This window comes from Pungitius pungitius, chromosome 20, assembly GCF_949316345.1.
Source record: "Pungitius pungitius chromosome 20, fPunPun2.1, whole genome shotgun sequence".
Lineage (NCBI taxonomy): Eukaryota > Metazoa > Chordata > Actinopteri > Perciformes > Gasterosteidae > Pungitius > Pungitius pungitius.
Window position 1 is genome coordinate 14,475,429 of NC_084919.1, and position 22,295 is coordinate 14,497,723.

The 22,295-nt window shown below is 46.1% G+C and overlaps 1 protein-coding gene across 5 annotated transcripts in view; it reads right to left on the reverse strand.

Annotated features, from left to right (window-relative positions):
- The window catches only part of cdc42bpab (CDC42 binding protein kinase alpha (DMPK-like) b), a 52,434-nt gene that overhangs the window by 17,914 nt on the left and 12,225 nt on the right, over nucleotides 1–22,295 (reverse strand). For all 5 annotated transcript variants that reach the window (XM_062559741.1, XM_062559740.1, XM_062559742.1 and 2 more), the window contains exons 2-10: nucleotides 12,793–12,884; nucleotides 9,558–9,641; nucleotides 8,681–8,776; nucleotides 7,324–7,472; nucleotides 1,790–1,883; nucleotides 981–1,181; nucleotides 659–797; nucleotides 229–338; nucleotides 48–127 (exon numbers count right to left, since the gene is read on the reverse strand). In XM_062559741.1, the coding sequence (XP_062415725.1) occupies nucleotides 48–127; nucleotides 229–338; nucleotides 659–797; nucleotides 981–1,181; nucleotides 1,790–1,883; nucleotides 7,324–7,472; nucleotides 8,681–8,776; nucleotides 9,558–9,641; nucleotides 12,793–12,884 (1,045 nt within the window). The remainder of the gene's footprint in view (nucleotides 1–47; nucleotides 128–228; nucleotides 339–658; nucleotides 798–980; nucleotides 1,182–1,789; nucleotides 1,884–7,323; nucleotides 7,473–8,680; nucleotides 8,777–9,557; nucleotides 9,642–12,792; nucleotides 12,885–22,295) is intronic.

Consider the following 22,295-nt stretch of genomic DNA (forward strand, 5'->3'; position numbering starts at 1 on the left):
TAACTAAATAAATAATCGCTAATATAGAATCTATTTTTAGCACTTACCATTTACTGGTGTAGGTGAAGCCCACAAAGGGCAGGTGGTGGCCCGAGAAGGCAGTGTGAGAGGGAGGGGGCATGGTCTCCTGAAAGATCATTATAAAGTACAATAGAGAAGTGTTGTACATTAGAATATTTCTTTCTAATGTTTACGCAATGATAAACAATGTGGATTCAACCTCCTCACCGAGTTCTTCAAGCAGTCATCGTCCACATCGAAGTTGGAGGTGTCGGTCGGGCTGCTGACCTCTGGGATGTAGGGGGCCTCACACGACAGAACGTTTTCCCAATCAATGCCTGAACACAAGAGAGGTCACACATACAAGACTCCTTTATTAATTAGCACAACATACTGGCAATTACAAATCAACTCTGACAACTGAAAAATAGTATATAAAAATGTATCATTGACAGCGAAAACACATCACAAGCAAATGGAACAAAGGACACCAACAGTGGCAGCAGTACATCATCCAGAAGATGCTAATATGATTATATACAACTCCTAGAAAGAATAGATTAAAAAAAATGTAATTTGAGATGTAGATTTAACTCTGAAAAGGAAACCACATTCAAGTGCAGGAAACTATGGAGACGTTTGCTACGTTAGACTGTACCGACGAAGAAGGGGTGGTGCTTGAAGTCCTCAATGCCGTTCTGACCCAATCGGTGCTCTCGACTGCAAATGAGCCTGCGGATCAGATCCTTGGCGTCCTCCGACACGTCTGTGACCTGCTGGGGGAACTGGAAGCGCTCCTGTGCCAGAGGGATAGCGTACATTAGACATTATTACACAGGGCCCCTCTATACATGCCCCCCCCCCGCCCCGCTGTGTGTCCAGACTATGCTCATGAACTCCTCTACTGCAGCACTGACATGCCATGCATCAACAAGACATTCACACGGACAGAGCAGCAGAAAATCCACTGAGGAGCTCACCTTGTGGTTCATGATCTTCCCATAGGTCTCCACCAGGGACTCTGCGTAGAAAGGAGTCTCGCCGTACAGCATTTCATACATGCACACGCCCAGGGACCACCAGTCGCACTCAGGTCCATACTTGCCCTTCCCATCCTCCATGGCCTGGAGTATTTCTGGGGAGATGTAGTCGGGAGTCCCCACTGCCACAGAGGACTGCACCTAGCAGAAAGGTTACAGGCAGTCACTAACAACCCAATAGAGAGCATATGGGCCTTTAAGATCTCAATGCCAGATTATTAAGCGGTTTTCTATTTTCAATTCATCTAACCCTTGTTTGAATGAACGTGATGCTAAATCTGGAATTAATATCAAAGAACGATACATTTTCAGTGTTGTGGAAGAGAAAAGACAGATGTTGGCCTTGTTTCCAGTTATTTTTCTAGAGGTTGCAGATGAAATACACTCTTATCTTAAGTCAAAGCTTCGATTTCAACATTTTAGTCTGAGCCGAAACCCCCATCAAGCCCCATGTTTATTGTTCCAAATGATCATACAACCCCATTACTATACAACCCGTGGAGGGACATATCTGGAGCTTCTTTGATCATCCATTTCATCCTGTCATTCTTCTGTTACATAACACCTGAGGGCAACATTTATTTCATATTTTTCTGAATCATAAACTGCAGCCACAGCCAAGCACCGGAACCACACCCCCCCCCTGGGAGACTCCGGGGGTGAGGAGGAGGTCACAGTAGCTCTGGTTTGTTTGCTTTGGACCAGAGGAGTTGATGTCAGCAGCAGTATGGTTAAGAAAAACAACGTACTGTGCCGTCCTCCATGAGCTTGAGGCAGGAGCCGAAGTCGGCCAGGCGGATGTGGCCGTTCATATCCAGCAGAATGTTGTCGGGCTTGATGTCCCTGAAGGAACCCGGAGAGAAAAGGAGGAGAAAGACAAGATGAGGAGAGCCCTTTCCTAACAACACTTATCGCAAATTCCAAATGCACACAAGCTAAAGTGTAATGGTCTCAACTTACCTGCAGAGCTAGCATTCAGATGTAGTTACCATTCAATAATAAGCTCCTTTTCCCCCCACCCATTCATCAGCAGCTTGACCACAGGAAAGAATCAACACTGAACCATGTTGTGGGAATTGGCAGTGAAGAGAGTGTGTGTAAACAGACACAGTGGGGGCGAGGGGGGGTTACTGACGACACATTCCTTCACTGTTGTGCAGATGATCTCCCTCTGAACTTGTGTCCGCTCTTCATGACTATTCACCCCGTGGTACCATCCTCACTTTGTTCAACACTGCTGCAGATTGGATTCCAAGATAAACATTTGATTACTTCCTGTGCGATACCTCCTGTTAGGAAGGAATGCTTGATGGAATAAGGTGAAGGAGAACCTGCAGCATGCTTAACAGTCTGCTGGGGATATTGTGATAATGAAGGACATCCCTGGTCTCTGTGCTTATGTTCTCATCCGAGGGGCCAATGGCTTCCATGATCCAAGTTTGTTAAGTATCACACCCAATGGTCGCTGGGGCCATCGAGGCTAAATATAGCCTCAGTCCTTGCGTGACCAGTCCACTGTCCCTCTGAGGGCAGACCCTGTCCAGGCCCCTGTCTAAGGCCCACCTATCAAAACACAGAACCACGACACAATACACAAGCTGGGGAGGAGGACACAGACACTGTGTCCAAACATCAAAAAGCCTCCGGCAGGCGGCCACATTATGTGTCAGAAAGTGAGTGGTCCATCCTCTCAGTCGTTGGGACTACTATCGCTTTCCCAACGCCAGTGGCTCAAACCCGCACTGTAACACCATCTTAGTGTGGGCTTTTTTAGGTTTGGCTTCAAACCAACGTAAAGCAAGAGCCAACCAAAGTAAAAGTTACACAAACTCAATCCACTCCTCCGTTAAACAATGTGAATAGGGTTACCTTCAGCCCCAAGCTCGTGTCAAAGAGTAAAGGTAAACTTAAACAACAATGGTGGTGGAATTATTAACATTATTCACCAAACTTTAAAAAAAACTCGTGCTCTTCATTTTCAATCACAATTCTGAGATTGAGTCCAAGGTTTTGGACTAATCAAATTATGAAATGAACCAACCACAGACGCCACTTTCTCTTCTCTTATTACAATAACTACTAGTTAGTTAGCTAGAGAACATTGGCTTGCTAATTGCTGCTAAAGGTCCAGGGGTGACAGAAATCTGCTTATTAATCTCTGCCCCTGTTTACGTCTACCCCTCACAACCGTTCTCAGTTGTGTGAGTCTGCGTTCAGGATGGAAGCTCATGAAATCCACACATTCTCATTCTGAATATTCTTAAACTGTTAACTACTCTCTAAATACACAAGACAATCATAAGAGTCCTGTGGGGGTGGGGGGGAGCAGACAACGACTGGCTTTGAAGCAGTTTTTGATGTATCTGTCTACAGACCTCTACAGATGTGAAGGGCCTGTCACTTTCCAGTTGTGTTAATGGTCCCATCTGATGAGGCTGGAGCAGCAGCTGCCTTAGCAATCACTGAGATGATACGCCACTATGTCCCCAACAAGAATATGAGCACGTCTGTAGACTGGTAGAAGTAAATATCATTATTCCTTTCCCAAATCACCGCTGGCATTATGGATCACTTATTCACTTATGATTTTCAGATTTCCAATGCGGCTTCTGTGGTTTTGGATGGAAACCACACACTGTTAAAGAGTCCATACATTCACGCAAACGATATGAAGCAGGATCCTGGCCGAAATGAACAATGGAGTCAAAGATTACAGTTGGAAAACAGGACGTCTCGGATCTACACTTCAAGCCTACACATAATAAAAGAGGATTTTATCGATGGCTCTCAGTTTGTGCTTGTTATTCTGTACGTGCAGACGGAGGAATGTGAAAGGCCCACAGGTGGCAGTAATGTGCCAAGCAACATGGCGATGCACTGGAAGAGATCGGGAGAAGAAGACTGTCAGAGTGTTGTTTTGTGTTGGATTTTGATTTCTTGTTTTATAAGTAATCATATATTTGGCTTGTTTAATGTATCATGTGCTTTATGATTGAGTGACTTTTCTAGTATTGTCTGTATCTCTTTATTTTTAAATTGTACTGTTTTTAAAACTCTTTTACAAATGCATTGATTAAAAAACTTTGACACACTAACAGGTGCTTCAATAGCTGGAAGAACTTAATCTGTTCCAGAGACTTTACTGTGATGAGCCCTCTGGCCACATCCAAGCCCCCCAATCACACCCACTCAGAAGCTGAGTCACATTTGCCCTCCCCAAATGGTACTGCTAGGCCATGGTGGTTAGCGTAGCTAATTGGGCTCCTGTGTCACAGAGCTTGTGCCGTCTTAAGGAGCAGCGCAGGGACGAGAATAGCAGGAGTTAATCTCCTCTTAAGACCGCGGCCTCCATCTGTGAGGGCCATCTGGACGCCGCAGCACACAGACAAGGCATGTCCACATGGCACCGGCAGAGCCCTGGTGGACTGACACGTCAAAGAACTACCGAGACACCTGGCAACGCAAGTTTCCATTACTATCAAGGTAAAGATGACCTCTAACACCCAAGAGATCAGAAAGGCTTGATCTCTGTTGAGCCCATTTTTCAGCTGTTCTCATGGACAAGGCGCCGTCGAGGAGCTGAGGGAGCAGGGTGTACATCAAGTTCTGGAGACAGGTTACCCCTCAAACAGACCATGCTAGTGGGATCGAGCTCACCACAGTAGTAAGAGCCCACTCAGCTGGCAGCCCCTCTGAGGACATATCAGCTGTCTTTACAGCTCTGTCCCTGTGTCCATCCACACACACACACACACACTTTTGTCCCTGTTTACATCCCCCATCTCCAATCTCACTCAGAACCCCTCTCTCTCTCTTTCTCCCCTGTGGCAGACAGATGTGGTGGTCGGCGGCACAAAGCCATGCTGAGTTAGCCTATTGATGCGTTTGTCCAACCCCTGTGGGAGGCCACGCGGATCACTGACCACTGAATAAATTAACACACACACACACACACACACACACACGGACAGAAGGTTGACCTGAGGCTCTTTGCTCCTCATTTATTTCAGGACTGCATATATTCATCTCCAAAGGGCTCTATGGCCAGCTCAACTACTTCACAACGCAAGAAGAAGAGCCCACATTAGGCGAGCTGAAATACTAGATTGGAAGTAACAAAGCTAGATGTCTGAATAATAGAACTTGGGGTGAGGCACCATGATGCTAATCACCATGAACCTACATGATTCTCTTTGGAAACATGAGAGTTTATGTTGATCTCATGACGAGGCGCTTACATGTGGATGGTGGGAAGTTTGGGGGCTGAATATTGATAGGGTTTCATTGTGTGTTTGGTGAGACAGTCAAAGAGATTTGACGTTTCTAGTTTCATTCAAGGACTGTGCCCCAACACACCTTTTACTGCTACACCCATTTTAAGTACAACGTGCAAGATCCGCACAGAACCCCGTCACAATGTGAGGGAAGTGTGCCAGCACGGTGATAGTGAGTCCCCTTTGTCCTCAGCCCAGAGGAAGAAGTAGAGGCCTCGTCAGTGACACAGTACAGCCAAGGTCCATCCGCGTTGTGACGGTCCGGTCATTGGATCATATCCAAAGTGGCAGAAACGAGACAATACAGACACTCAAACGCTGTCAGCAGCTGGCTGAACTCCAGCCGGTTCAAACCGGTCCCTGAGCTGCCTGGTACTGACTTGTCTCCTCACAGCTGGCGGGTCTTCTGTTTTCTGGGTTGACCCGATGAAGGTGTAGGTGGAGCCATACTCTAATCAAAACATGCACCGTTGAGCCCTGGTTGGTGGCACAAAAACACAAATGGCTGACTTAAGCTGCAGGCCGACAAAGGGGAAATGGTGCCCCCTTTTTCTTTGTAGCGGGGTTTAGGGGCTGCTAGGTCGCACAGTGCACCTTTAGAAGTCAGCCTGAGGGTGGGGTCACAGGATAGTCGGTACAGGACTTCGAATAAGCCCAATGGAAACTGTCCTCTCACACAACTGGAGTCCCAAGAGGAAAGCTGCTCGTCTCTATTGGCGGCAGCAGCAGCCTGTGTGAGTCCTTAATTACGGCCTTAATACATTGTACTCCAATTTAGTCAGTTGGAAGAGGAACCACACACACACACACACACACACACACACACACACACACACACACACACACACACACACACACACACACACACACACACAATTCCACTCATCTGCATAGAAAGCATGCAAATCTCCCACAATGGTTGTGCAAGCCCAAAAGAGAGCAAATAGAGGGTGTGTGTGTGTGTTGGGGGGGGGGGGGGGTGCATTGGGGAGGAGGGAGCAACACCACACCCCCACACCTCCCTAACCCATCATTACTGTCCCAAAACGTCCTTAAGGAGAAGCGATGCAGTTCCCTCTAGCCTGTCCTTTTTTTTCCGTCTCCATCGCCAACCCCCACCAGCGGCCCCCAGATAACACCATGCAATTAGTGGCTCCTCGGCCCCGTCCCATTCGCTCCCTTTTCTTTACTTATATCTACAGGCCTGTTTGGGTCGGTCTCCTTCCAGTGGCGTATTAGAGATCAGAGCGACCACAGACACACCCACACCGCAGCCCGGCTTTATCGTAGTCTCCCTGGCCCGCCCTTGTCCTCTCATCCGTCTGTCCTTCCCTCTGCCCCTTGAACCGACGTGCTGGGACTACTCCTTAACCGGGTTAACATGCCTATGTGACTGCTTCCTGTCTGGCTAAGCCACACTTCCTGCTCCCAAGCACATCCTCTGTTGGCTGAAGAAATGTTTGCAGAGGAAAACGACAGCGATGATCCTGCAATCCGTGGTTTTTGTGGGTCACTCGGGGGCAGATGAGACCGGCTGTGAGGGGGGGGTGCTGAGTAAAACTAGCTTAAAAAATGAGAATAGATGTTCCACTTGTGGATAACCCACTTCATGTTAGTCAGCTGGACACGTGGCATTCACTTGTTTATTCTGTGAGGTGCTAAGGTAAGTATCCGTATCGGTTGCTGCTCCACCATGTCCACCTGATGGTCCAGCAGTGTGTTTGGCCCCAGCACGTGGTAACTGTGGCATTTTTAGAGCGTTTCACACAAAATCATCTTGCAATTCCTAAATAGGATTTAGAATGCAGTACTTTTACATGGGTTCAAGTATGTATGACAGCAGTTATTTTCATCACCTCAAATGTGAATGTTGACACATGGGACCCTTGATGACGAACAACCCAAAAGTGCGACACACACACACAATTTTCAGCTGGAAGCAAGAATCTTGTGGACACGCAGCGCCGTCCCTCACCACGGCTCTCACACGCATTCTGCCTGCTCCTCACCTGTGCACATAGTGGAGCCGGTGAACCGAGTCGATGGCCAGCACCATCTCAGCCAGGTAGAACTTGGCCATCTCCTCCGGCAGCCGGTCCTCGAACTTACTGAGCAGAGTCAGCAGATCTCCACCCACATAGTAGTCCATGACCAGGTACTAGAGAGACCAGGAAAGAGGCCAACAGAGGGACAATTAGCCAGGTCTCAATACTATTGTTAAGCAGAAATTGGTGCTATAGGCTTCATGAGTCTGCTGGTAAACACACAAGAGCTTGTGAAAGGCAAGTCACTACGCTCATCTCAGCATCTAAGAGGAATGGGGATCTATTTTGTTGATTAGGTTTCATGTTGCCTGGAGACAGGGACGAGCATCCTTACATTAAGGGAATGTCCCATCAGCCACGTGAGCTCAAAATTTGGGCAAGGTAGTACCATATCCCATTTAGAGCCCAGATTTACTTTTGGAAAAAAAACTTTCCATTTGAGTAAGTTTCATCAAATCTTTCCTAAAGAGACCCAAATAAAAAAATGTGAATGCAAACACAGCTACTGAGACATAAATGTACATAAATGTACCTGAATATAAATGAGCCTACGTAGGGAGAAGAATACTCCGGTAAAAAAAAGATCAGTATAGTGGAAAACAATACAAGTCCCCCCACACACAAGAAAAAGGTCGGCCTTTCTTATAGAAACATTGCTGCAGAGGCTCCCAAACAGTTCTTCACTGTTGAGGGTTTCTCTAAAAATGGAGGGTTGGACAGTGGTGTTTATTTTTTAAGCCTTTAGGGAGTCCAGGGTAAAGCATTTGTTGTGAGATTGTGAGAATTGGAATGATAAGCAGTCCTGGAATTTAAACTGGGGGTCTCACACCCACCCACACACGCACATACAGAGAGAGAGGATAGACGGGCAGGTTAGAGAGTGCTCCAGCAGCCAATGAGAGACAGGCAGAGCTTGGCTCACAACCAGTCACAGAGCGCTAAAGTTATTCTTTTGGTCTTTTATTGAAATGTTCTGCTCCTGCAGCTCCATTCTATGTGTTGCAGCAGTGTGGTGGGAAGTGAATGGTCAGCGTCTGGCAGGTCCCCAGCCCTCGTGCAGCGGTGGTGCTGTTCTCTGTAAATCAACAGGCAGGTGGGGCTACTCAGTAGAACACTGCGGTTGTAACTTTGGAAAGTACCAAAGCATGAACGTGTTGACATTTATGAAGTTGGGCGGGGTGATCAGTGGATCAGCAAAGGTTTAAAGTTCACGAAGAAAGGTTGAAAACCTGGCAGAGGGGTGTCAGGAAATACACTTGCAATGATTGGTGAAAAGAAAACAACTCTCTGCTTTTGAGGACAAACAGAAAAGGTTCTGCACCAGATTATTGTCGTCCTGGAAGGCGTAGTGCAGGGTGGTGATCCACTGGCAGTCCCCGTTTACCAACACGTCCCGCTCCTCCCGGAAACACGCAGTCTAAAGAAAGTAGCAGCAAATATGAGACCTCTGAGATTAAACCTTCTGGCAACTTTCAGCTGGACATTGGTGCAAGGGATCCACATTTATAAGTGCAGTGAAGTGCTAACTCTAGCTAGTGATGTGCCCAAGCACTCTTTAGGTTTTTTCATTTTCTTTTTTTTTTTACATAGAAAAGTACATTTTATCTCCTAACCTCTACAAGCCCAGCATGAAATCCACCCGCCACCCCTCTGAAAAGGTCTGGATTTAAAAAAACAGGCAATTCCAGCTCCCTGCATGCACGGACATATGACTGCTACCAGCGGCCTAGGACTTGGGACTCGAGTGCATGAACTTGACTTGAAACAATGGTCCCTGGACCCACTTTACAGGTCCGATATTAATGTGTCAGTGGATCGCTCTGGAACACAAATCAACACCACATCCAAATATGGACATGGAAGGAAGGAATGTCAGTATTTTAAAATACTTGTTTGGTGCTTGGATGTTCTGACGCTCACGCTGCACTGTGTTGCTCTACATTGTTCCTCTAGGCTGGGGGCGCACACGCGCACACGCACACGCACACTGGGGAGCAACAGGAATGTCAGACTGTCAGGAAGAGGTCGATGAGAAAAACATGCAACGTCAGCGTGTAGCAACATGTTCTGGAAGCGTTTAGCTATGAAGGTCCGATCCCACTGCGGATGGTTAATCAAAAACCTCTATTTTCTTTACAGGTGCCCCCCGCCCTCCCCTTCCTGAACACGGCTTTGACACCCCTGTGCGTGACGCTCACCTCGGCTCGCTTCAACATCTCCCACTTGTTGAGGATCTTCATGGCGAACACCTTGTCAGTGTTTCTCACTTTCACAACCGCAACCTGCCAAGAGAAGAGAAGACTTTGGCGTGTTAGTGAGATGGAGTCAGACAAAGACTGAGCCGTGTTAAAATCACAAACCAGCAGGAAAAACCAACAGATCTCCCTAATGAACACTACATGGTGCCATCGTAGCATTGATTATTTAAGCAATACGCTACGAGAGGCTCTACTTTACTGTACAATAACGCAACAGTTTGGGGGTTAGGCAACCCTCAAACTGAAGATAAAGTACTGCCTCACCTTGTTGCTTTTATAACAAGGTTACCAGCGACCGTATAAATAAGTAAGTAAAAAGCTGCCTTTCAGCACAAAAGAGTTGTAGCTACCAAACTTTTTGTATCACATTTCATCAGTCTAGAGTAGTAGATAGTCCCCTACATGCATGTAAACAGCATCGGGTCCCTCACCATATCATGACTCCACCTTAATGTCCGGTTGCGAAAGCTCACATTGCCTCAAAACGATCATTTGTGGGATTACCGGTCATTTTCCAGCACACAAAATCTAACGTGTTACTTTGAGTGTGCAGTGATTTGGAACACTGAGGTCAATGTGAACAGGTACTGTACATTATAGCTGAATAATGCACCCCCCGTGACTCTCTCTCAACCAATCAGAACTCTGGATTTCCTCTACTATGGCTATTTTAAGGAAGTATCGATGCTAAACATATGCAAAATCTTATCAATTTTAATGTACGGATACCGCAGCACCTTTTTTAGTATGGAGCATTACAAGTACAGGGGCCGACCAGTAAACTGCAACTGGATCCACATCCACACTCAGACACTTACAGTACAAGCACTGCTCACATCCCTGTGTGTGCACTGATTTGTAAATGACAACACATCCATAGTGAATGGAGAGATTTGGGGTATAAAATATATGTAATCTATCAAACTGAGGACACTAATGTAGTGTTAAAAGGACCACAGCAAGTTCATTTACCAACGTGACACAAAAAACATAGTGATGTCATTTTCCTGCCTTGCCAAACGTGCTGTCAACTAATACAATCACAAAGAAGCCTGACAAGGATTGTGTGGCTTTAAAAAAGACTATTTCAAAACCTTTCAAACATGTCACACACCACACATACATCACATGTATTCAGTACACACCCACAAACATGTATATCCTTTAATACATTGGACACTGGCCACATGTCAGACTAAACCCAATCATTAGCTTCCGTCTCAACAACAGAACTGCCAGCTCTCCCTTCCCTCAAAAGTGCCACAACGAACCTCCCCTGGCTCGGGCTTCACGTTTGGCCAAAAAAGGAGCTGCACAAGTGGCTGTGACAAACCCTGCAAGCCCAGAGCCAGACAACACGTCCATGCAAACTCACATCCTGTCTGATCTCTTTTAAATTCCTTCATATTACTGGGGCATTCTAGTCATTCTCTAAAGGAGTTGGGGTTAAACAAACTTTTCTTCCGGTTAATTGCTGAGAGAAATATGCATAAATTTGTAGGCACACACACACACACACACACATACACAGAGAGAGTGAGAGCGAGAGAGAGAGAGGGGCCTGTAGTCTATTAAATGAGTTGGGGAATGCTGCTAATGCAATACAATGATAACATTCCTGCAGTGTTTGGATTTCCCCTAGTGATCCCTCAGCAGAGCAGAGGGGAGACGGAGGAGCACGGGGGGGGGCGGCTGTTTTGGTCTTTTTCTCCATCTTTCCACTGCTCCTTCCTTCATCTCATCCTTGCTGTCGGCCTGCTCCTTGCTACAGGTCACAGGAGAAGCCTAACGGAGACCAACCAAGGTTCTGCTTGGGGTTTTTGTCCACTGAGTCTTCAAATGTTTAGTAACAAACCCCAGCAGCTGATCCAACTATTCCACCGGCCAAGTACTGAGAGTACTCCAGCTATCTGCTAAAACTGCCACCACACAAGGCAACCAGTATTGTGATGAAACATCTCCAGCAAGGCCACTCTAAAGGCATTTTAAAGTTCTGCTTTGAACTGGTACAGATGCATACCGATGTGCAGACCTCCCCAAAAATGTAATTACCAAAACAACGAGGCCTGTCGCCATAATCAATATAATGACTTAAAATGCGTTCCTCCAGGTACTAATGGAATCATGAGGCAGGTGACCATTCAAACCTGGGCTCAGATTGCTGTTATTACTGTTGTCCAGGATCTCATAAGCCTTCCTAACTTTGTGATCCGACAGACACCAAAAAATAAACTACCTCTCAGGAGCTTTCAGGTGCCAGATGCAGACCACTAGTTTCAACTCTTTTGGCCCCTTCATTCTGCTGCACAATATTCCAAAACAGTGACATCCACATTACATCTAAAAGTAGAGCCACAAGGACATAGTGTCTCTCAAGGACTGACCCGGTGAGAAGGCTCTGGAATGTTCAGTTCATGGATCACACGCTCACATCATATGACTCATGCATGCACATACCAGCACTCCCTGCAGTGAGCACATTGGTGGAGGGGTTTGTGATTTGGTGCTGCAGCTTTACGCTGGTAAGGCAAATGTGCCCCAATCTACCTGCATCCTCCTCCACCTGTGAGTAATTCAAAAGATCGCTAACCCGTTAGAGGGTTCGTAAGGGTGGAGTACAGGGCGTAGCACAAGGCGTAGCACAAGGGGGATCAATTCAGTGCAGAAAGCAAACTAAAACTCTGAGAAAGATGGGCGATGCAATTGGCAAGACGACACCGGGTCCAGCACATCGTGTAGGAGACTTGGCTGCAGGACCACCACACCTGTCCCTGCGACATTCCCCAGCCTTTATGCCATTACCTGAAACCCAGTGACACGTGCATGCAAAGCTCTCTACAGGCGGCCATTGGAGCAAAAAGGAATGCCTGCCTTCACTGGCACTCTGCTTCTTTTACTGTGAAAAAACTACTTCTGGCCTCGTTTTTTTTTTTCTTTCAAGCTGCAAGTAGAGTCATGCTCATGCAGCAGACCAACACGATCCAAAAGTGATCCACCTTCCAACACAACAACACAGCTCAGGTATCAAGGGTACAAGACAACACCGCCTGTTAATGGCCGCTCACAAAAAGACATCTTCTGTCAGTAGACTAATTAACGCATGCAACACAGAAGCAGAAAAAAACAAGCTGCATTTTGATTGGTGAAGTGTGTAGAAAACCAAAAGGTACATCACCTCTCCAAACGCTCCTCGTCCAATCACCTTCAGGATCTCAAAGTCCTCCTTATGCAGGCGCATCTGCTTCACTTTGGAAGTGAAGGGTTTGGCTGTGGGGAGAAGGTAGATAGACTTGAGGCAAAGAAAAGAAGACACATGTGAAATATTAAATCCCCACTTAAAAGTTGGTGAAAAAAAGAAACCTGTGTCAGAACTGTGTACTGTGAGTATGTGTGAGAAAAGAAGCAGAGGCGCAGCAGACTGAAGTTGAGGCCGTGAGTTTGACATGTGATCTAAAAGGTCATATTGAACAGCTGGACTCATTTCATCAATTTTTGTGAGCAGACAGATGATGGAAGTCGGTCTTGCAAACCAATTATCACAAGTATCATCACAATACTATATTGATTCTTTAGACAACATTAGAATATTTGCCAATATCCTAGTGTGGAATTATACAAAGTAGACAATTCTCATGGATTTGATTTAATTCAGAGGGCTGCGATCGATATTAGATAATATTATACATCCAATTATTACATTCACAGAAACTTACAAAAGGCATCTAAAATATTTCCTAGGAGCTCGGCACATGGAAACATGCTTGTGTCATGTGATCACCCGCTAGGGACCCACAAAATCCCTCGTGCCTCCCTAAAGGCTGTGTAAGTGACCACCTGGACCCGTGTGTGTAGCACATGGGGCCGGACGCATGGAGGCTAGATGATGCAGCTAGCTATTGTTACCCCTGCGCTTGAGGTTCCTGGTGGTAAAGGACTCAGGGGGCTCCACAGTCCCTTACTAGCCTAACACCATGCTCAACGCCCCTGGTAGCCACAACTTTACAGAACCCGCAGTGTCTAGGGAAAGGACATTGACCCGCTGTCTCACATGCAGAAATAAAGCAAACTGGTCACCGGTTGCTCAACAAGCTCCCGCTCCCTCCCTGACTCCCCTGACAGCTGGCCCCGGCCTGCTATGACCACAGGGCAGGAGGGGGGGAGCAAGGCCCAGTGCAATGTGCCACCGTGTCTGCACCTAAATACACAGCGGCGTTCAGAGTAGGGCTGGGAACACCTGGGTGGAGAAAGGGCTTGGGTTATTTTGTTATTTATTATGCCTGTGATGTTTGGGAGTGAGATCCAGCTTCAGAAATCGCCAGCTGTGTAAATGATGACGAATCAGGGTGTGAAAAACAACCGATTGGGCCTCTCTCAAAGCGTTTTATCCAAGCACCCAGCAGCGCGGGTAGAGTGCTTCTCTTCTAGAGATCCCAGGCCTACCAAGCGTCCTCTCCAGCCAACATCAAGACCGTGGAAAGTAGCTTTTGATAGCAGATGGACACCAGCAACATTACTACGCTTTCAAGGTCCCGGACAGGACAAAATAATACATCCATTCTTGATTCAACACTTCCTGTTTTGTTACAAAATAATAAATCCTGATGCGTGTTTCTGCAGACAGAATCCCTTCATACGTTCATGCCAGGCTTTTATTCTGAAATAATAATTACGAGACGTTTGCACAGCTTCATTGAGTGGTGGTTATTTTTATGTGACCATATGCCTCTAGCTTTATCTGCATGAAATAAATACACAAGGGACAAGTATAATTGATTTAGAATTTCCGTTGTTGACGGTACAAAATACAAACTATGTAGAAAGAAAGGGCTGCAGCAGAGACGAGTGGCGTGCTCATCTGGAGAGACCCCAACAGATAGCTTGTTGGCACACATAACAGCTTCTCTAAATTAAATTTGTCTTGTTGAGATGGTGTCTTTGATTCCGTACAGAAGCGAGTCAGGTCTATCAGCTGCTCCTGGGGACTTCCACCGCACGACTAATTCGTCTCAAGGGAATCGCTGCCACAGCTTCCTATTTCTGCCCAAACTGACACGGCGCATTAGCCTGGGAGGTGCGATAATGTTAACAGCTAAATCCATCATGATTCACATTAAATCATGTTACAAAGCCGTTACAATTACGTTAGAGTACTAACCGATTAGGCAAGAGATTACATCTATTTAATAAGACTGCTTTTCACTGTTAACGAACACACCTTTAGATTCTCCTCAGATTAACTTCAAAGCTGAGAGCAAACATACAACACAAACTAAGTAAGTAAACTTACATTAAAACATGCATTTATTCCACTTATTCAGCACAATCTCTAAAGTCTGATTTGGCCGTTCCACATCAACACACAGAGCATCGTCTGTGCGACTCTTTTACCCAATGTGTATTTTAGAGACATTTCCATTCAGTTTTCTTCAAATTAAAAACGTGTTCAACTGTGCAACAGAAGAGCAGTTGTGTTTGGTAGGGCGACGAGTGTCTTGGTGATCTGATTGTAGGACGGTTCACTGCTGGCTGTGGAGCCCCGGGGCTGAAAGGCTGCCCACATCACGCTCATTTGGGGTTTAACTGTTGTCGGAGCTGACAGGGTGGCAGGCCCAGGAGTAGGGGGAGCCAGGTCAGGCCAGCTAAGAGGGAGCACACACTGATTAGTAGCTGCATGCTGACTCAGGAGCTCCACTAACCCAGCCACATGAGAAATGGCTTTCATCTCTGAGCCACGAGCCCACAACAAAGCACGCACGCACACACACACACACACGCACACACACACACAATTAGCCTGTTATTGTGCCTTGCTGACACCTTCCACTTGTAACACCTTTATTAGTCTCACAACTATTACTATCTAAATGAATGCACATCACTAACTTTGTTTCTTCCCCGGAGTATTTGTGCTTTCTCGCCCTGCTGACTGCTGCTGCTGCTGCTGCTATTACTATCACGTTACAGTTACTGTCATCATAAACCATCAGTACAGACTACTGGCTTTATCCTGAAGTCTTTGTTCTTCCCTCCCCACAGGTCTCTGGATGGTGGTTCTATCTGATGGTGGTTGTGTCTGCAGTGGACCTGCTGTACACCTGGCTTACTACACTCACTATTTGAATCATCTATGACGCGGTTTATTCTATAAACACGATATGCATTGCAGTCTGTCCATCCTCACTAAGGTTTCCTTCCTTTTTTCCCCAGATGTGAGGGTTTCGGGACAGAGGATGTTACACGTCTACAGACTGTAAAGGTAAATTTGTAATTTGCCATTTTGGACTGTACAAAATAAAATGAATATGTCACGTGGAGGGCTAACCCACAGTTTGAAACATCCTGACTGAACACCCACAGGCGTGGCTGCCTGAGCTCGCCCAACGTTTACCCAGGGATCACTGTGTCTGCACTGATACATTCACAGCAGCGTGCTGCATCCCTCTTTTACACCACAGGAGGAAGAAATGAATACCATATAGTGGTGTCATACAGCCTTACTCACTGGCAAAATACGCAGGTAGACCCAAACATAGCAACCGTTGCTACGACAAGGTGGGGTAGGAAACCCCTGGCCATGCTAGGGGAGGTAACTAGCCAAGCTTTAGCATGACTGGAGGTCTTTGTCTGCACAAAGATTTGCAATGAGTACGAGTTGGACACACAACCACCAGAGGACACTCATGTTGGGCAGTGTGGGATGTAGGGAAACTGGAAAAACACGACAGCTAATCCGCATAGCCAGACTGGTTTAACTCAGAAACGCAGAGTACTTATCGGGGCCCATCTTGCTCCGTACCGTCTGAGCCGTGTGTGAAACTCAGCAACTGTGTTCACTTAGCAGCCGGCCCGCAAATGACACGCTTACAGAGCTGGGCCTCTTCATGCTGCGCCTCAGCACAGCTAGCTCCACATGTCTCTTACGTACCCGGGTGTGACTCAGCGCTGGGCGGTACTACGTTGTTTATATGGAATATTCTAAAAGGAAATCTTTTTTGTTTTGTTTCAAAGAAGCTAAATTTAGCCCCTTTTGTCCTTTTAAGAATAGTACAAATGAGAAGCATTGCAATAGACTGCAAACATGGCACAGGGTTGTCGTCATGTTCTTAAGTGCACGATGGCAAGCAGGAAAATAATCTCCTCAGTCAACGAGCCAACACATCGTCTTTCACTCAAGGCTTTTAAAACTGTAGATCTAACTTCAGTCTTTCTCAAGCAAAGGAACCACAGTGTAAGTGCATGTGTACATTAGAGGAACTGCTGGTGTACGGCGGTCAGCCGATCTGTGCATGCTAGCAGAGGCCTGTACTTATCTACATACCAGAATATGCATTATTCTGGCAGAAGTCGATGCAAATTCAGTAGACACGTGAATCCACCACGAAAGATGAGAAGAGACATAAATAAATGAACAGGGAGTCCCATGTGGAGGGCTTCAGAGGCCGGGGGATGATCCAGGTGAACAAAGAGTGACACGTGGGCTAAAGGGCAATCCACACACATTGGTTTTTAAGTTCTTGGAGCTTTTTAGCCATTACATTACATGTTATTCAGCTGACGCTTTTATCCAAAGTGACTTACAAATCGAATTACACTGAAAAACACTCATTTCATATTCTGCTTTATGGATGGATCAATCCACAACAACGCAGAAGGAATTTTCTTTAAGGGCGTTTTTGAGAGTGTTTCCCGTAGGTTTACGACTTCAGGGGGCGGGAGGGTAATAGTCAGCCAAAGCCAAATGGTTCAGCTAACCGGGGGGGCAATAGTCACTCTGGTGCTCTCTATAAACAAATCTTTAGACTTCAGAATTCCAGTGCGGTCACTTCTATTAGTCTGACCGATATTACGCATGGCCGGGCCCTGGTTCCTCTCGAAGAATGTAAATGACACAAGAAGGAGGAGTGGAAACTGTGAACCAAACCAAATTCAGCTCGTGGGAACTGGGCGGGACAAAGACAGCGAAGGCTTCACATACTTGGACCCCGTCAGCAGCTGAGCCCGTTACAGTAAGTGTCCGACCCTTACAAACCCTCAGAACCCAGGCCTGCTTCCAGAGCGGGGCGGAGGGACATCTGGAAGCCATAACGGGGATTATTTACAACCACAGTGAGGTAACGACACAAAAATGCCGCTTGCAAGAGGGAAAGGGGAGACGGGGGGGGAGGCGTTATTCAGGGTATGACGTGAAGGAGGAGACTGGCAGAGGCAAAGTAGAAACCCTGTGATGGCCTTTGCTGCCATGCAACCACCTCATCAGCAGCGTTCCTACAATACAGTGATGCTGAGGAAATGCTTGGCAGCACAAAAAGAGAGCAGATCAAAGTTCTGACGTGACGCAGGGGGCCCAGTGGTGGCTGTGGATTACCTTTGGATTCAAAATGTTCACTACTTATGTAACATTTCAGTACCTCTGTGGCTAGAGTATGAGAGACTCTGTGCCAGCATCCCTTTAAACCGTCCGAAACAGCCAGTAAATAAGCTAAAATACAAATAGAAATTAAACCATCCCTTTATACATTGTAGACTCAACCAACCCCAATAATCTCACAGCTGTGTGCTGCCCACAGGCGGCGCCGGAGGGCAATGGCAGCGCCCCGACACAGGTTTGCCCCATCAGACGGATGCCATCTGACAGAGAGGGTGAGAGTGTGTCCGGATATTGGCGAGAGGACAAACAGGGAATCGCTTACATTGTGCCTCCATAGGCCTCTGAGCATTGAACTGCATTTAATGCCCGGCTGCACACCAGCATCACCAGAATTACCAATGCTGTGTGCAATAACGTACCCCCCCCCCTCCCACTCACTCAACCACAAGTTCCCCTCAGCGCCGTTTTCCTTTCCCCCCGCTTCCCTACACATCTCTCTTTCCATCATTTCCTCTCTTTTTCCTCCTGGCTTCTCTCCTCATGCTGCTTGGCTCAGCAACCCCCCCCCCCCCCCCCATCCTTTCCCAGTCCCTGCTTTGGTCCTGTTGCATTAATAAGAAAGCAGGAGTGGTCAGAAGGCTTTAAACTAAACAATCGGTGGCCTGCGGCATTGAGCACACAAACAGGATGTCCCCGAAATATTAAGGAACCACAAACACCCCAAAGAAGAGGGAGGGAGGCGGGCCCTGCAAAACAATAGGTCAGAAGGAGTGTGTGCTACAGTGCAGTCTGCTGCTTGGGGGAGAGAGAGAGGGGGGTACTTTCTGCTTTCTGCACAGGAAGTGTTCCAAACTACTTCAAAGAATCCTGTCCAAGTTGATTTACACACGTTGTGCATGGAGAAGGCATCCTGATGCCATCTGCAGATAAAGAGGCTATGAAAGGAGCCTGCTGGGGGACCCTGGAGGTGGCAGACGCACCAGGTGCTGCATTGTTCCTCTGCTGGGATTTCATAGCAACACAAAGATGCCAGGGGTAAGAAGATGGGATGGTGCCGCACAATTCAAGTCACAAGGATAATCCTGAATGTGTGTTGCTGGGTGAACTGAAGAATAATGAGGGTGAATACATTGAAAGTCACCTTCCCTGTTTGCCATATTTGGATCTCCTGTCATCATCAGGAATGATTCATTTCAGCCTAGCTGTAGGTGGGGTGACACGCGTCTCTTGTTTGGGAGCCACTTTTGTTTTTTTACAGAGAAGTCAATTAACTGAGGACGGGTTGAGCAGTGGTAATGGTTATTACAGTTTGGAATAATGGGTGTGTATTGTTCAATTTTTTTCTAATAAGCCTAAACTTATCAAGAAGAGTTTTCTGAATGATAATTATAAAAGCAGTGCTTTTGTATGGGTGCTATAGGAATACTCCCTATTATATTCAACTGTAAAGCAAGGAGTTTCTCATATTCTGAGGACTGATCATCTGGTCCATTTCTTCACCACTCTGTAGCTGGGGACTCAAGTACTAAACTACGAACGAATGACCACAGCATGGCGTCCACAGCCGTCCTTTACAGACCCGGCTCGTTGGCTGTGAATCATTTCTGCTGTTGGTCATACCACCAGGACCCCCAAAGCTATCGGAACCGCTCTAGTATCATTCTTGGATATGCTGCGTTGTGTTTTACCTTCCCAAAACCTTAAGCTGCGTATCAGCAAATGCCACACTAAAACAAAGTATACAAAGTATGTCATATCCTATTTCATAGTAATGGGTGTTGCTTGGCCAAAACACACTTCTACAAAATTACATTTGAACACATCATGGTACGGTGCGGTTCCATTTACCTTTTCTATATAGTCATTTTAACTGACAGGACCTTGAATGTATCATAATGTAAGTCTATGGAACCTCCATGTGTTGGGTGGGTATTCTATTGAACATATCACACTTCAAAGTGGCAGTCTGTAAAAATCTACAGGATAAATAGATAAATGGCCGAGAGGTTGGCCAATGAAGTGAGGGGACACCATTTAAAATATTGCTATCCATTTAGAAGGACTTAAGATAGTAAATGCACAAAGTGAACTAGGGTTGTTCCGATACCAAAATTCTGACTTCGATACTATACCTGGCAAAATATTTCGATACTCTTCGATACGATACCACTAATAAGATACTGGAATATCTGTAAGGTTCCTTTTATAGCAGCTTGTTCCTGCCCAGCTTTTTGAACACTTAACAAATGTCACTCACATTAGTATGAGCCCACAGCAAGATATTAATGAAAACGACATGGTAAAATCACAGCATTGATTATACACAGCTATGTAGGCCTATTGTCCGTATCTATATGACTACATAGGTTATTTCCATAAGTATGAATTACATAATTTTACAGATGTGTGTTTGAGGTGGAAAAAAAACTAAAGCTATGTGGATTGGGTAGATTAAAGATGGACACATAATTAAAGGGCAATTTCTCCCCTTTATTGAAAAACGACAATGAAAATTGCATCTAGTGTGTATTATTTTGTACAATTTTGTGTGCAGTCTGACCTCATGATCACATAGACTCACATGAGTGAAACTGTAGGTCATTTTGCATGTTTATATTTCTGCTGACTATTCAGTAACTTATTTGCTGTCTTGCTTTGTCTTGTGTTGCACTTGCTGATGTTTGACTGTTAGGAAAGTTGTTGTCAAGCCAACAAACACAGCTACAGGGCGGAACACTGAGTGCGCTTTTTTAATAAAGTACCGGTACTAACAATATTTAAACCTAAGGGTACCACGGTACCTTTCTAGTACTGGTACACCGCCCAACCCTAAAGTGAACTGTATTCTGCATTATCTATCACACCTCCATCTTAGAAGGAGGGGCAGGTTCTGGAGGGGCCCAGCAGGCAAACACTTGGCTCCATCTAAGAAGCAATGAATGGATGGCGCCCTCCGAGTGCCTTCAGGCGCCACGCTGTGGTTACAAGAACCAGAGCTAGCAATACCAGGGCGTCGTGTGCTGTGGGAATGTTTTCCAATAGCGAGCTGGCACAGTGCTCACACAAGAATGTAGGCGCACAGCCGCCCCTAACCAGTCACATGAAAAAGTCACCAGTAACTTAAACAGAAGTAAGACTTTACTGCCAGTGGTGCTCCGGCACCATCCTGTCACAACATCCTGACAGATGTAACAAAGCAAGTTCCCTGCTGCCTTTTCTGGGCTCATCCTTCCACATTTATTTTCCACTCTGGATGGAAAAGAGGGGGGTGGTCACTAAGCTACAGCCCCTGGTACAGCCCGACTGACATTGCACCATGTAAGGGTTTGATTCCCATTGGGACCACCCATGCTATAAATGAATGAAAGCATCCACCAGGCATTTGTTGAGACCGTTAAAGCAACAGTGAAGTGGATAACAATAATAAAGAAACTTAAATGGATGTGCCGTGTATTAAAAAGGAGAATGTCACGTCTCAAATGAAGGAGACAAAGGAGGCAGAAGGGAGAGGAGGAGACAGCAGAGAAGGGAGACAAGATGTGGGCCAAGGCTACACGTTTTCCAGGTAGATACTGAAATGGGTGCCCAGTAGGCCGCTCGCGATAATAATTACATTGACATACAGTATATGAAAATGAACGCAATCATTTGTGGTGCTGCATTATATTCATTTAACATAAATGAATGTCACCAGTATTTTAGTCAATTGTGCTGCCTCTTGTCTGCTTTCTTTGTCAAAGGCGTAGGCGGAGCGCAGTCAGCTTCTCTTCACACACACACACACACACACACACACACACACACACACACACACACACACACACACACACACACACACACACACACACACACACACACACACACACACACACACACACACACACACACACACACACACACACACACACACAGGAAGTGAAGGCGTGAACACACTGTGTTAGGAAGGGTTCTTCATAACACAGTCGAGCCAGTTAGGATAAACAAGTCCAAATGGACTTGGTTTTCAAAGCTGCAATCTTGAGCTCCGGTGAGGAACAGTTTGGCTTTAAGCCGAATGAGAGAAGAGCCGATAACGTGAAGGATGCGGTATGTCGACTTATGGAAACAAAGAGGCAACACAACTAACCTAAAACAGGTGTGCCTTTCCAGTGGACCTACTTTCTCGAGCACTACCACATCGTGAACTGTGCCAGCAGCATCTCGCCAAGCCCAATGCTTTGCCCTGTGTGCACTTATTTATTTTGTTTGAAATATATTTTATCCCATTCCGATTCTAATGTCTAAATATTCAGAAGAATAAAATGTTCTTT